The sequence below is a fragment of the Geotrypetes seraphini genome, chromosome 1 (assembly GCF_902459505.1).
Source record: "Geotrypetes seraphini chromosome 1, aGeoSer1.1, whole genome shotgun sequence".
In the NCBI taxonomy this organism is placed as follows: Eukaryota; Metazoa; Chordata; class Amphibia; order Gymnophiona; family Dermophiidae; genus Geotrypetes; species Geotrypetes seraphini.
This window is the reverse complement of record NC_047084.1, coordinates 484,890,119-484,905,691: the sequence shown is the minus strand read 5'-3', so window position 1 is coordinate 484,905,691 and position 15,573 is coordinate 484,890,119. Positions and strand designations below refer to the sequence as shown.

Sequence of the window (15,573 nt, the reverse complement as noted above, 5' to 3'; positions counted from 1 at the left end):
CCTTCCGCCTGGTTGCACTGTGGGTTCATAGTCTAAAGCGTGCGAGGACAAAGGCGTGCCGACAACTGAGCGTAGGACATCGCGGCGAAGAAAAACTGTATTTTAAAGGCCTATGACAGGGGGTGTGGGGGGGAACTCCCCCACTCTACTTAATAGGGATCGCGCTGCCTCACGCTGCCATGTTGGGGGGGTGTAACCCCCCCATTATACTGAAAATGTAACTTTTTCCCTAAAAAACAGGAAAAAAGTTAAGTTTCCAGTATAATGAGGGGGGGTTACAACCCCCCAAACCCAGCGCGATCTCTATTAAGTAAAGTGTGGGGGGTTCCCCACCAACACCCCCCGTCGGAGCCCTTTAAAATTTGGTTTTTCTTCGGCGCGATGAAGTCCTGCGCTCAGTTGTCCGTGCGCCTTTGTCCTCACGCGCTTTAGACTATGAACCAGTTAGTGACTGTGGTCTGCAGCTTTCTCTTATCAAAAGTTTAATATTACCACTACCAAAAAAAAAAAAAAAGATTCATAACAAGTGTTGCCATAATTACGTGCAAATTTCCATACCAAGAAGGAAACGAGATCTCATGCAATGTTCACACATTTCCTGGTTGTTCATGTCCAATAACATCCATACCCATCAGAGCTGCTCAGAATATTTATTTCAAACAGCACGAGCCTAGAAATCTGCCGTACATTATGATAAGTGGCTTGGCTTCAGATACTGTAAGGGAGGCAAAGCAAGTGCTAGATTCAGAAGGAAACTCTGCTTGGGCTTCATTTCTATTGTTCACAAAAGTCCTGCTGAGCCAGAAAGGAAATGCTTCTTCTACTATTAAAGGCACATCACCAAGCAAAATATTATCAACACAAGACAAACCCTGTTCCGAACCAGTTCCTCAGCACGTAAGTTTGCCTATTTTTTATTTCCTTAAAATTATTTTAGGTGGTGCTCATCCCATATCTCAGTATTTACAGGAATGTCACAGGGACTGGTGAAAGGATTTGTGAGGAGATTCTAGTTAGAGAATGACACGGTGACAAAATTCATCACCGTTCCCGTCCCCGCGGATAACCGTGGGAAACCATCTTCATGTCATTCTTTAAGGAGAGAGGGAAGAATCAGAGTATGAATGGCCACAACCACTGACCCGCAAGCTTTGCTTTGAAGAATGCTGGTGTAGAAGGACCGAGGTTGAAATAGACACTAGAAAATGGCATGGGATTATTTCCCGCGGTTATCCGCGGGGACGGGAACGGTGATGAATTGTGTCACCGTGTCATTCTCTAATTCTAGTGAGATAGTTAAGAGTTAAGGGAGTGAGGTCAGCCCTCTGTGTCTCTTGCAAAGAGCTTTGGTCTAGGACAGTGGTCGACAAACCGCGGCTCGCGAGCCACATGCGGCTCTTTTAGCCACTTGAGTGCGGCTCTGCCAGTAGCCAAAGTTTTCCTGCACAGAAGGGCCCCGACACAGCAGCTGTTCTCACAAGCTGCCGGCGGCTGCCCTGAAGTTTTCCCTCTGCCATAACTTCCCGTTTCTGACAGGGCAGATCACCACAGAGGGAAAGCTTCGGGGCAGCCGCCGGCAGTTTGTGAGAACAGCTCCATCAGAGTCGTATTAAAGGACAGGGCCCAAAAATGGTCAGGGGGGCCCGCTGGTGCGATGCTTTAGGGCCATTTGGGCATCTCCCTCACCCTTGCTGGATTCGCGTCATCATCCCAGGCCCTCCCCGCTGACCCGAAGCCAGCAACAGCAGCTAAATGTAAACGCTGTTGCTGCCCGAAGAAATTAAAGATGCCAGGCCTTAGAGCACCCAGAGCAAACCGCTTCTCTCCCTGTAGCTGGGGCTCCTCTGAAAAGGAACATTTAGCTCTCCCTCCCTTGCGAACCCCGCTGACCCACCGAGAGACAACCGACAAACCTCCCTCCAGCACTCGTCGGCAGCCACAGCACTCTAAACAGGCTGCTTCGCAGTTCGCGGCCTTCTGCTGGCGATTCCCTCTGCAACATTACTGATGACATCATCAGTGACGCAGCAGAGGGAATCACTTGCAGAAGGCTGCGAACTGCCAATGCCAAGGGTGATTTCAAATGCAAGCATCTTATGGTCTACAGAGCCCAAAATCCTCGTGCACTTAAAAGGACCTGAACTGCATACCAGGATGGGCATCAACATTGGAAAAACCGTTCAGTAACATGGAGGAATGTGATCCCATGCTGAAGCACAGTCAAAAATTCAAACGTCTGACATTTGCCCCTTAATGCTGAGACAGGACTTGAGAAGAAAAGCCAAGCAGACAAGGCTGACAGGTTTTTTTTCAGTCAACAAGTTGCAAGACTCGCACACCAGAGGTTGATGTGACAGAAGTCGACTTGCCAGCTTCAACTCAAGCGCCAGAGCTTGATCAGGTTGAAGTCTACCTACCGGCACTGACATCTCCATCGTCGGAATGACAGTACTGTATCTGTAGAAGCTACATGCCTGAACCTCTCCAGAAGTTGATGTGTCAGAAGTTGACCTTTCAACCTTGACTCATGTGCTAGAGCAGTGGTTCCCAACCCTGTCCTGGAGGACCACCAGGCCAATCGGGTTTTCAGGTTAGCCCTAATGAATATGCATGGAACAGATTTGCATGCCTGTCACGTCCATTATATGCAAGTCTCTCTCATGCATATTCATTAGGGCTAACCTGAAAACCCGATTGGCCTGGTGGTCCTCCAGGACAGGGTTGGGAACCACTGTGCTAGAGGTTGATCAAGCTGGACTGATACATCTTGAATGATAAATTACAGTACTGTACACCTATATTTATCTAAAACTGGTTTTTGGCAGCCAATGTTTTCATGATGGTAGTGCACCATCTCTTTACATATGTCCGTTTCCCAGTCTGTGCTATAGCATCCTGAACCGTTTTGGTCTAATGGTGAGCACACTAAAGGCCTCTTTTAGAAAGCACAATAGCATTCCAGTGTGGTTTACGGGTGTTTATTTTTTTCAGCACTGATGTGTGCAATTGTTTTTGTTTAACAGCGTCACTATACTTCTAATGGTAAGAAAACTATGGTTGATGAGCAGATTAATTGCTTACTATGGTTGTGCAATACCGTACATTTATTTATTTTTTAGCACTGTTGTGTGTAGCTGTGTGTGCAATTATTTTATTTAAGAATGTTACTACAAATTAAAAAAATACGTTTGCAACATTCTAAATGTTCTACTATGATTTTTGACAAATGCTGTCCCATGCAGGAACCTAATTTTATTTTTCCTATAGGATCCATTATTCACTTTACATGGTTTTGAGGTACAAAATGTACGTCTGGGACCTAACCTCTATTTTCCCATAGGTGTAGCATTTTGTCATTCATGATTTTGTGGTTCACAGACTTTTTCAGGAACCATGCTACCACGAATAACAAGAATGGACTGTAGTGCCGTACTTGAGGACCAAAACAAGGCAGTGTACAGTCTTTAATAGGAAACTAGAAAGAAGTGCCATCTCATACACAGGACAGGAGAACAAGAGAAGGAACAGAGAGAGAAAGACAGGGAAGATCGAGAGGAGAGGGAAGTGCAGTGCCTTCCCTCATGTCTCTCTCGATAACAGACTGTGGACTTTTCCTCCAGGAAATTGTCCAAACCTTTCTTAAAACCAGCTATGTTAACCACTCTTACCACAACCTCTGGCAATACATTCCAGAGCTTAACTATTCTCTGAGTGGAAAAAATATTTCCTCCTATTGGTTTTTGAGTGTCCCCTAGTCTTTGTCATTTTTGACAGAATGAAAAATCGATCCACTTGTTCCCATTCTACTCCATTCAGTACCGTTCTACTCCTTCCTCCTCCAGGTATAGTGGCATGGTGGTGTGATCTTTAAATCAAGTTTCATGTTTATTTCGGTTTGATATACCACTTAAAACAATCCTAAGCGGTTTACATTAAAAAATTTATCTAAAACCTGGGGAGCTAACATGAACAATTTACGATAACAAGAAAGACAACAAAGGATACAAAAGGAAGATAGCAAGGGTTAGAACATCTCATAAAATTAAAAAAATGAATGGCCTTGATGAATCCTGGGGCTTTTGCTGCCATTTTCATTATATATGTCCATTGACCAGTCTCATCCACATTGAATGCCTCCTCTGGCACATACCCCTGTTCTTCAACTTAGCAGGTACGTTTTAAATTCCTCAACAGCTTCATCGTCAGTTGAACCTACTTCCCAGGAGGCTTACATTTTTTAGCGCATATCACTTTTTAAAACGCACTAGCCAACCTGAACTCACAGGAAAAGGTTTCATGTATTCCTGCCCCTGGGTGACATGTTTGTAAATGTCTCTAGCTTTCATCCTAATGTAACCAGGGTTAAAAGTTTAAAAGTTACCAGAGTGTGAAAAACAGGGTTTAAAGAAGATTTTAAAGGGTTTTTAAAACAAAGAAAATCTGGAATGTAAGACCTGTGGGAGGGTTTTTTGTTTTTCTATTTTGAGAAGTTTGGTTTGTGTATCTTTTGTATTGGTTCAGTTTTGGTATTCTGTTGCTGATCTCCTGCACAGGTTTGCTTAAACATTCTAACTGATTTGACAGTTAGAAGGGTGACTTGGATCTATGTGCAGGTAGTTTGGGTTCTGTGCCTTGTGAGAAAGTAATTATAGCTGGTTTTGCTGAATTTTGAATAGGAATTGGATGTTTTGGTTGAAGTTGAGGTTTGATATATAGATTCTAGTATTTATCCAATGGTGAAAACATTTCTTTCTGGCTGATGTGAAAAATTGTTTTATCTGTGAAACTATGTGATGCTAGAAATAGTCTGTGAGAATCTTCTGGGAAATGTTTGAGAGATTCTCTGAGTAACAAATCTTTGGTGCTGATTTTTGGAGAAGATTTTATGAGAGGTCCTGAGACAGATTTCTGTGGAATGTTGTGAGAGAATACTGGTGAACTACTTTTGAAACCTGATTTCTGGAGAAATTTTCAGTCTCTGTGTAATAAGTTTGTGGTGCTGATTTCTGGAGAAGTTAATGAGATGTCCTGTGACAGATTTCTGTGAAATGCTGTGAGAGACTATTAGTGCAGCAAAGTTGTGAATCTGCCTTGGAAATCTTTTTCTGGGAATATTTTCTGTAAAGATTTTTGGGATTTTGAGAAAAGATTTATATGCATGAAATGTTTAGAGGAAGGATGAGTTTTGTGATTATATATAGGAAATTTTGGGGAGGGAAATAGTATAGGGAACATCAATTATCTATTTTTTTTCCTAGCTTAGAAAGTATTTTAGGCAACTATGGGGTTATTAGATTTAGGATAGGGTTTTTCTTATTGATTTAGGGCTCCTTTTACTAAGCTGCGATAGCGGTTTTAGCACGCAAATTGCTGCAATCCACGCTATGTGGCTAGAACTAATGCCAGCTCACTGCTGGCATTAGAGTCTAGCACGCGGCAATGTAGAGCGCGCTAAAACTGCTAGTGCAGCTTAGTAAAAGGAGCCCTAAATTTCATTGTCTAGACTTGTTACACAGCATTTGTTTATTAAATTCTATTTTCAAATTAAGAGTCCTTAGTGCTTCTTTATATCTATTTTGTTAATGGTTTAATTAACATTTTTATTTCCAAGTTACATTACATTTATTATTTTTTTTAAAATGTAAATCACTCCTCCTGGAAAAAGGTATCAATTTAACCCTCGTTGTTCACGACTACAAACAAATCTTATTTCAAGAGGGATACCTTTTACCTCAGTCTGAGAAGGAGGGGGTTAAACTAACAATGCTGTCCATTGTGTTTTTATCATTCACCATTTGCATTATCCACAAATTTTACCACTTCTCCATCTTTTTCATTGACTGATCATGAACGACAGATGTTGTTTTGGAACTTTCTGGTGCAGCTTCGCGAACAGAACGTTATCTTCTTTTTTTGCCGGATCGATCGGACTATAGATTCATTCACACTGCATTCATGGCTGACAGCAGAAAGACTTGCCGAATGAAGCCTGTCTAAAAAACCATGTATTTTGTCACTCAGACTCACTTTCTCTTTGGAGCTCTACCTGCAGATGCTTGTAATGCACCCTCTTGACACTTGGTGGCCGTTTCTGAAAGCAAAGCCAAAACTGGAAGTGAAAGTGAAAGAGAAAGGAAACAAAGCTTTTTTTCTAAGGTCAGAAATCTGCAAATACATTAAACACATGATGTGAATAGCAGTCACAATGCATGCAACCGTGGATAAGCAAAATCACAAATCAGGAACAAGCAAATAACGAGAACGGACTGTATATCAAATAGAACAAACATATGGGGGAAATTATTCAACTAGATTCCTCCACATAGGCACCGCAAGAAAACAAGGGATGGTTTGTATTGGAAGGTCAGCTTCCCCAACCCTACTCCTATTTTTTTATGCTGTCACATAGTGTTAAATATTCAATTATAGAACTGCCCTTTACCAAGACATTAGTTTTTGAGAAACAGTCCTATGAAGTAGCCAACTAACCACTAGTCCTAGAAAGTTCATGCCTAAGCAATCAGTTAGTATGTAACAGTCTCAATCCACTCCTTGGAACACACTTAGCCAGTTCGGTTTTCAGGATATTCACAATGAATATGCATGGAATATATTTACGTACAGTGTTAAGTACTGAATACAAATTTATCTATTGCATAATCATTATATGTATCCTGAAAACATGACTGGCTAGGTGTAGCCTGGGTACTGGGTTGAGAACCCCTGGTCTATAAGGTACCATCAGCCTCTGCCGTTTTTAGAAACCCAAGCACTCCAACCTAAAATTAAACTATGTTGTGCCTTCTAAAGCTGGTTCCTCCAGGGCAGTGCTAAGGCACATGGGAACAGTGGTTCAAAGCATGCTCTGCTGGGACCTGTGCTGTTTATTCCCACTACATTCAACACAAAAATAGTGCCCCCCCTCAAATAAAAATGTGAAAAGAATGCAAGGCAGGCCAGCCCTACCATAAGGCAGTCTAGGTATTTGCCTAGGATAGCAGGCTTCAGAGGCAGCAGTACAGTGCTGACACAGCTGCCAAACCAGCCCTCTGAACTGCTAGTCCATAATTCTATTCATGAGCAAGGATGAATGAAAAATGTGTTTACCAAAAGAGTCTAATGTTCTGTCTTCCCTTTCTGGAGGAGCAGACCTTGAACTGTGTAAGAGTTTTAGAGCAGAAAGCAGATTCCACAAATAGAGTGTGATGTTGAAGCTGTGTTCTCTCATACCCTGGACACATTTGTATTCTGTACACTGTGTCAAGTTTTTTAGGCACTACCTCGACTGATAGCAGGGTCTCCCCGTACTTAAACAGGGTATCCTTGATACAGTCAGTTGGTAGTGATTCATAGTCAAGAAGCTCAAAAAGCTCTTATGAAATTATTCCTCTGGCTCCATTTTAATGAGAAGAGCTTGACCCATTTGATTTTTAAAGCCAGTTAAAGAAAATGCTCTCTGGTGGAGACTTGCACCTTTGCAGGAGAGGAGAAGGGTCAGAAGGTATGCCATAGGATTCTTCTGCTAACAAATTTGCCAGATTCTGATCAGAATGGTTTGAGATATCCAAGTCAAATTCCTCAAAATACTCTCTCTTAGGTGAATCCGGGAGTGTGTGTTGAGAGGAGCATCGAAGCAGGGGTCGATGTTCTGACCCAGGAAATACTCCTCTGCCGATGACAACGTATGTGGTGAATGGGTCCTTGCCGACCTTGATGTTGAGAAGAGGTGCGTGACCTCATCATCAATTGATGCTTCGCTGCATCCTCTTGCTGGGCTGAGGCAAGCATCGTCGCCTTTTAAAGGCTGTTTAAACTGCTTCTATAGTAACCCCAAAAGTTCTTGTTTTGAGCATAGCCTAGATCTCCTCCTGGAGAGTCGGAGTCTGCACTGGAAGAGAGATCAGTGTGGAAACAGTCTGTGTTACATGTTGTCTGGGCAAGGAGACATCAATGTCAAGGCATGCCTAAAAGAAGATAAGATCTGCAGCGATGGAGAGCAATGTACAGTGCGTCAAGGAGGTGAATACCTGAGATGACATCATGCCATGCCTAGAAGGGGAAGAATGTTTATGGTTCTTAGCTCTCTTGCGTGCTACCTCCCCCGATGGTTGAGGCATAGAGAAAGATGACGTCGAGTCTTGCCTTTGAACAGAACCTGATGCTCAATGCTCTCTATGCGGTCTCAATACTGATGTAGATGCAGGCTGTGCATTGGGTTCCTGAATCTCTTGCCATGGTTGATGTCCCCTGTTGAACCAAAAATTCTTTCACACTGAAGTTGTCGGACTTTAAGTGTTCTCTTCTGCATAAGCAGACAGAGGTCACAGCGAACACACAAACAAATTGAGGGGGTCAGAGCCTGAAATGGTCCGATTATATCAAGCACATTTCTTGAAGGCCTCAGCACTCTCTTTGACATGGGGGGGGGGGGGGGTGAACGAAGTCAAAATCTGAGGGAATGACTAAAAATCAAGAAAAATAAAGAGTTATGAAGAAAATTTCAACAAAATAAAATTGAGAGGGCACAAAAAGATATCTGACACACTTAGGAGAAACCCGAAGACATAGTCTCGGCTCTGCAGAAAACTGAGAACCGATGGTTCCACGAGAAAGCATTGGGAGGGAAGACACTGGCACGTGCGGTTTGGGCATTGCCTAAAGATTTAAAGTGAGAGTACACTTGGCAGTGTCTGGATATCACCCACCTGTAAGAATATTATGCCTACTTGTCTTCAGAGGAATATTGGATACTTGGGGGGGAGGGGTAGAGAACAGACAATAAATACTTCGACAGGGAGAAAAGAGATACTGGACACATGGGATGGGAAGAGAAAGATGAAGGAAGGAGAGCTATGCTGAATACCTGGGTAAGGTACAGGAAAGGGAAGATGCTGGAGACCTGGGGAGGAGGGGGAGTTGGAAATAGGGAAAAGAAGGGGAGATGCCAGATTACAGGTAGGGCATAGCTGAGGTACATTGTTGTTGGCTCACTTAGGGCATCAGATATTCTTGGGATAGCCGTGAAGCAGAAGACAACACAGCAACATAAATAAATAAAAAACTGTTAGTGTACAGTCACTTTGGAAAAACAGTATCCCATAGAAGAGCTGCAGGAATGTTCTTGCATTACAAAGCAAAGATTAGACAAGACTTATCTGACACAAATAGATTTATGTCCCTAAGTCACTTGACTGTACTTGAAACATTTATAGTGCTTCAGGTGTTAAACAAAAACATACCGTACATTTTAAAAGACACAGACAACAGACCTACCGCAAATAAAGAGAAAAGCATCCAAGTGGCAATCATGGCCCTCGCTTCCCTTGGCACAGCTTGCTCTTGAGAATGACACACAAACAAGGACTTGCTGTGTGAAGCTTGACCCTTATCCTCTTTGAAACAACTAGTTATCTGGACACTGTGTAGCTGTATGCCCTTGCTGAGTGTCCCAGATGTGAAAACATGAAGAAAAGGCAGACAAGGTCTCACACAGTTCCAAGTGCAAAATAAAAGTAAAATCAGGAAGCTGCCCCCCCCTCTCTCCAAAGCTCGTGATCCTGACCAACCAACAGGTATTTTTACACCTGGAAGGCAGGAAGAAATGAAAACAGAACAGGTTCCGCCCCCAGTTCCACAGCATGACCCTGAACAGTACCATCAAGGGCAAAAAAAATCAACCCAAGTATAATTATATTCTGTGTCCTGCCAGTGCTACTATGCAGCAAGAGAAGCATTTTTCATATTCACTGTGGCTGCTCCTCATCTACTGGAATGGTGCTTACAACCTTTACCATTCCTTCCCCCTTCTTCATTTTTCACATGTAAGACTTTCTGTTTTATAATGTTTGTTTTGCTCGACTTATAATTCTTGGTCATTTCATCTAAATTCCAAATTCAAGAGCCTTTAAGAACATAAGAATTGCCGCTGCTGGGTCAGACAAGTGGTCCATCGTGCCCAGCAGTCCGCTTACGTGGTGGCCCTTAGGTCAAAGACCAGTGCCCTAACTGAGACTAGCCTTATCTGCGTATGTTATGGTTCAGCAGGAACTTGTCTAACTTTATCTTGAATCCCTGGAGGGTGTTTTCCCCTATAACAGCCTCCGGAAGAGCGTTCCAGTTTTCCACCACTCTATGGGTGAAGAACTTACTTACGTTTGTACAGAATCTATCCCCTTTTAGCTTTAGAGAGTGCCCTCTCATTCTCTCTACCTTGGAGAGGGTGAACAACTGTCTTTATCTACTAAGTCTATTCCCTTCATTATCTTGAATGTTTCGATCATGTCCCCTTCTCAGTCTCCTCTTTTCAAGAGAGAAGAAACCCAGTTTTTCTAATCTCTCACTGTATGGCAATTCCTCCAGCCCTTTTAGTCGCTCTTCTCTGAACCCTTTCGAGTAGTACCGTGTCCTTCTTCATGTACGGCGACCAGTGCTGGATGCAGTATTCCAGGTGGGGGCGGACCATGGCCCGGTACAGAAGCATGATAACCTTCTCTGATCTGCTCGTGATCCCCTTCTTAATCATTCCTAGCATTGCGTGGACAGCTTTGATTTGTTGACCAGTACTCCAAAGTCTCTTTCATAGAAACATAGAAATAGACGGCAGATAAGGGCCCACGGCCCATCTAGTCTGCCCACCTTAATGTCCCTCCCCTACCTTTGCCCTGTGAATAGATCCCATGTGCCGATCCCATTTGGCCTTAAAATCAGGCACGCTGCTGGCCTCAATCACCTGTAGTGGAAGACTATTCAAGCGATCAACCACTCTTTCAGTGAAAAAGAATTTCCTGGTGTCACCTCGTAGTTTCCCGCCCCTGATTTTCAACGGATGCCCTCTTGTTGTCGTGGGACCCTTGAAAAAGAAGATATCTTCCTCCGCCTCGATGCGGCCCGTAAGATACTTGAACGTCTCGATCATGTCCCCCCTCTCTCTGCGCTCCTCGAGCGAGTATAGCTGTAATTTGTCAAGCCGTTTTTCATATGGTAGATCCTTGAGTCCCGAGACCATCCGGGTGGCCATTCTTTGCACCGACTCCAGTCTCAGCACATCCTTGCGATAATGCGGCCTCCAGAATTGCACACAGTATTCCAGGTGGGGCCTCACCATGGATCTATACAATGGCATAATGACTTCCGCCTTACGACTGACGAAACCCCTTCGTATGCAGCCCATGATTTGTCTTGCCTTGGACGAAGCCTGCTCCACTTGATTGGCAGACTTCATGTCCTCACTGACAATTACCCCCAAGTCTCGTTCTGCTACCGTTTTTGCTAGGATCTCGCCATTAAGGGTATAAGACTTGCATGGATTCTGGCTGCCCAGGTGCATAACTTTGCATTTTTTGGCATTGAAGTTGAGTTGCCATGTCCTAGACCATCGCTCCAGTAGGAGTAGGTCGTGCATCATGTTGTCGGGCACTGAATCTTCGTCTGTTGTGCATTTGCCCACTACATTACTAAGTTTGGCGTCATCGGCGAATAATGTTATTTTACCTCGAAGCCCTTCTGCCAAGTCTCTTATAAAGATGTTGAATAGGATTGGGCCCAAGACTGAGCCCTGTGGTACTCCACTAATCACCTCCGTCATTTTGGAGGGGGTGCCGTTCACTACCACCCTTTGGAGCCTACCTCCTTTCCTGGGGGGTTTCTTCGAGTACCGCACCAGACATCCTGTATTCGTGTATAAGATTTTTTGTTACCGACATGCATCACCTTACACTTATCCACATTAAACCTCATTTGCCATGTCGCGGCCCATTTCTCGAGCATATTTATGTCACGTTGCAGGTCTTCGCAATTCTTCTGCATCTTCACTACTTTGAATAACTTTGCATTGTCCGCAAATTTAATCACTTTGCTCATCGTTCCAATTTCCAGGTCATTTATAAATATGTTGAAGAGCAAGGGTCCAAGCACCGAACCCTGCGGCACTCCACTCGTGACGCTTTTCCAGTCTGAGTATTGTCCATTTACCCCACTCCCTGTTTCCTATCTGCCAAACAGTTTTTAATCCACATGAATAATTCACCCTTGATTCCATGGCTCACAATTTTTCAAAGCAGTCATTCATGCGGGACCTTATGGAGTGCCTTCTGAAAATCCAGATATACAATGTCAACTGGCTCGCCCTTGTCTATCTGCCTGTTTACTCCCTCGAAGTGCAGCAAGTTCTTCAAGCAAGATCTTTCCTTGCTGAAGCCGTGCTGGCTGGTCCTCATCAGATCATGTCCGTCAAGGTGATCAATGATGTGGTCCTTTATCAGCGCCTCTACCATCTTTGTACCGAGGTTCGACTCATCGGTCTGTAGTTTCCCAGATCTCCCCTCAAACCTTTTTTGAAGATCGGTTTGACATTCACCACTTTCCAGTCTTCTGGAATCCTTCCAAATTTGATCGCCAGATTAGCTATTAGTTGATGCAGTTCAGTTATAGTCCCTTTCAGTTCCTTGATAACTCTTGGATGAATGCCATCCAGTCCTGGGGATTTATCATTTTTAAGCCTATCAATCTGCATGCATACCTCTTCTAGACTGACCATCAACCCTGTCAGTTTTGTCTGGATGTTTTCTTCAGACGGGATGGCCATTTTGGTCAGAGAGTATTACAAAATTTATTATCCTAAGTTGCCAACACTCCCTCCATCCCATTCTGGTTAGCTTGGAGGTCACCCACATGTGAGAATAGGCTGCCTGCTTGTCCAGGGATGTTACTATGTTACTTTAACAGGTGTTATCCAGGGACAGCAGGCAGCTATTCTCACAACCCACCCACCTCCCCTGGTTGGCTCCTTTGCTAGCTATCTGAACTGAAGAGACGTGCCCTGTGCTGGGCGGGAAGGCACTCGCGCATGCGCGGTGCGGCAGACTCAAAACTTCAGAGTTTCTACAAGCAAGTCTGCTTGTGAGGCTGTCCGCATCCAGGCTCCGTGGATGATGTCACCCACATGTGAGAATAGCTGCCTGCTGTCCCTGGATAACACCTGTTACGATAAGTAACTGTGCTATGTCAGCACTCCTTTGCAAAATTTCACTCCCTCATTCTTATGCTTTATCAAAAGTGTCCTCTGGGGGACTCCTGACATTCCTTTTCACTCTTATCAGAAAGATGAATGAATAAAGGAAGATGTTTCTGTTTTCCAGTTAGGTTTACTATATGGCTTCTGAGGAAGGAGGACAGATTGAGACAACCATGTTTTAATTCCATTGAAAGCAATGGACGTAAAACCTGGATGTTTCAATCCATTCTCCTTTTTCTGGAGCCACATAGTAACCTAGTACATATGTTTAAACCAAATCATCTAGTTTGCAGCAATGGTTTCCAGCACTAATGCTCTAGATTAAATTTCTCATTGTACAAAACTGCTTGCAGGAGGAAATGTGCTATTCACACATCCTTCATCACTCCCATCATCCAAAGCTCTCATCTGACCTTTGTCTCCAGTTCACTTACTCTATTTTTGTCCTTCCTTTCTTTTTCAAAATGTTATGCAAAAATAGCACTTTTCCCTGCAACTCATACTGTAGATCCTCTTTAATCAGGTGTTTTCTGCCTTCCTTTTCTATCAAAACAGCTCTTGCCCCTGAGTGTTATTTTTTTTCATGCCAGCCAAACCTACCTCTCACAGCTCAATTCAAACTCCTCTCAGCCCTTGTCTGGTTTCCGACAATGCCAATTATACATTTCTGGGTTGTTTTGTCTTATTTTACACTGTACTTTATGGACTCACCCATTTTCTTTTGCCATATACTTCCTTCCCTCTTCCCACTTTGTCCTAGCTGGTTTACTTTTGTGAATAGAATAATTATGCACGGGTTTGTTTTTTTCAATCACCATAACCACTGTTTTCAGAACCTCTTTTCTTCTAGCATCAACATGCAACCTGCAGGGAGTACTGATGATCAAGTTTAAGTTTCAAGTTTATTTTTATTTTGATATACAGCCTATCAAACCGTCTAGGCGATGTACATACATATTTCAAGCAGCATTATGGGGTAAAGACCTGGAACAATTACTTATGCTTGCTAATACTTATGGGGAATTCAGGAGACACCTAAAAACATATCTGTTCCTAAAATACTTAGGCAGTTGATTTGTACAATCTTTCCCACAATAACTGATATCTAGAGCCGCTATTCACTAGTTTTAACTTGCAAGTTCTACTCAATTTGTAGCATTTTTAATCATTGTAAACCCCATAGAACTTCACGGTCCTGCGGCATATAAACTGTTATTATTATTATGTTATTATTATTAAAAGCAGCACATAAGTGTTCAGGGTATTCAAAAACACAAACGTTAAGACATAGCAGCTCCAGTTTCATTATATCACTTCACAACTGAGGGAGGAATTAGGGAGGAAGAGCTTTCACTGAATTACCATCTCTTCACAACTGAAAACATCAAAACATAGGGCTCCTTTTATGAAGCTGCATTAGGGGTTTAACGTGCGTAATAGCAGTTTTTTGGCTAGCGCAGGGGTTAGTGCGTGATTAAAAGTCGCACGCTAAAGTTGCTAATGCGGCTTCGTAAAAGGAGCATATAGACAAAGAAACTGAAAACTGCTTTTTATTTTGAAACTGTTTCATGTATATATTGCAGACAATGAAATTAACTGGCTGAGAAAATAGCAGAAAGAGCTCTCACCTGCAGAGCTTGAAACATGGGCTTCAAAATGGCCACAGGTGCCAGCAACTGAGCAACTACTAGACTATGCAGGAATTAGATGGCCTCACCACCACCAATGCCAAATCTGAAGGCTCTGACCCTGAGGGACAGCCCGAACATTGCCCCATCACTGCTCTTCACTTCCCGTCATGGCAGCAGTGTTTAAAATTCTCAGCCAAGATAGAAAGAAAAAGAAACTTAAATAAGGTTTACTCACCACTGTAAAGGGCCGACAGACCTAAAGCAGTTTTCAGTGGCTTGGTAATAATTCAGCTCCCTCCAAACTGTGGCCGCAAGTATTTAAAGATGCCAAAGAATGGGTTTTTCCCCCCTTTCTTGTGAGGAAGAAGAATGGGGCAGTGGCATAGAGGGAGGCTAGAGTGGGGGAGAGACCTGGTGCCACCAAGTGTACCCCTAAAGTAGGCACGATATAACCTAAACACCCCCAACTTGACGGAATTTGGAACAGGAGCAAAGACGACCTGGAGCTCATGAGACCATCCATCCACCTGCTGGAGATAGAGAATACTGGCTGAACAAGGACTAAGATATCCTGCATAATGCTATCTCCACCTGCTAACAGATGGTCATAACCCACAAATCTGCTGCTGCTGTTCATGATGATAAGGAACGACATTACAAGCCAGGTATTACATTATATCTGTGTCAGAAAAGAATTCAGCTGCAGGGACGCTTCAGAGAATCTTAGCATTCCTGCAGCTTACTCAGTAAGTCTGGAGAAGAGACACACTGTGGATTTTAATTTTTTCTTAATTGAACATTATATTTTTGTGAGGCGTGCATTATGTAAAGATAATTGATTTTTTTGTGTACATTTTTACTACTGCTTTATCTGAATTTTGCTTCAGTAAAGTTAATTCTTTGGTTTGAAACACTCAGTACATGGAGTTT

The 15,573-nt window shown here is 43.1% G+C and overlaps 1 protein-coding gene across 7 annotated transcripts in view; it reads right to left on the bottom strand.

Annotated features, from left to right (window-relative positions):
* PALM2AKAP2 (PALM2 and AKAP2 fusion) overlaps positions 1–15,573 on the bottom strand; it is a 484,740-nt gene that overhangs the window by 150,557 nt on the left and 318,610 nt on the right. The window contains exon 1 of one of the 7 annotated variants that reach the window (XM_033925908.1): positions 9,274–9,375. The exons of the other annotated variants lie outside the window; for them this stretch is intronic. Coding sequence (XP_033781799.1) covers positions 9,274–9,309 — 36 coding nt within the window. The 5' untranslated portion in view covers positions 9,310–9,375. Of the gene's footprint in view, positions 1–9,273; positions 9,376–15,573 lie in introns of those variants that run through there. 7 annotated transcript variants of the gene reach the window in all.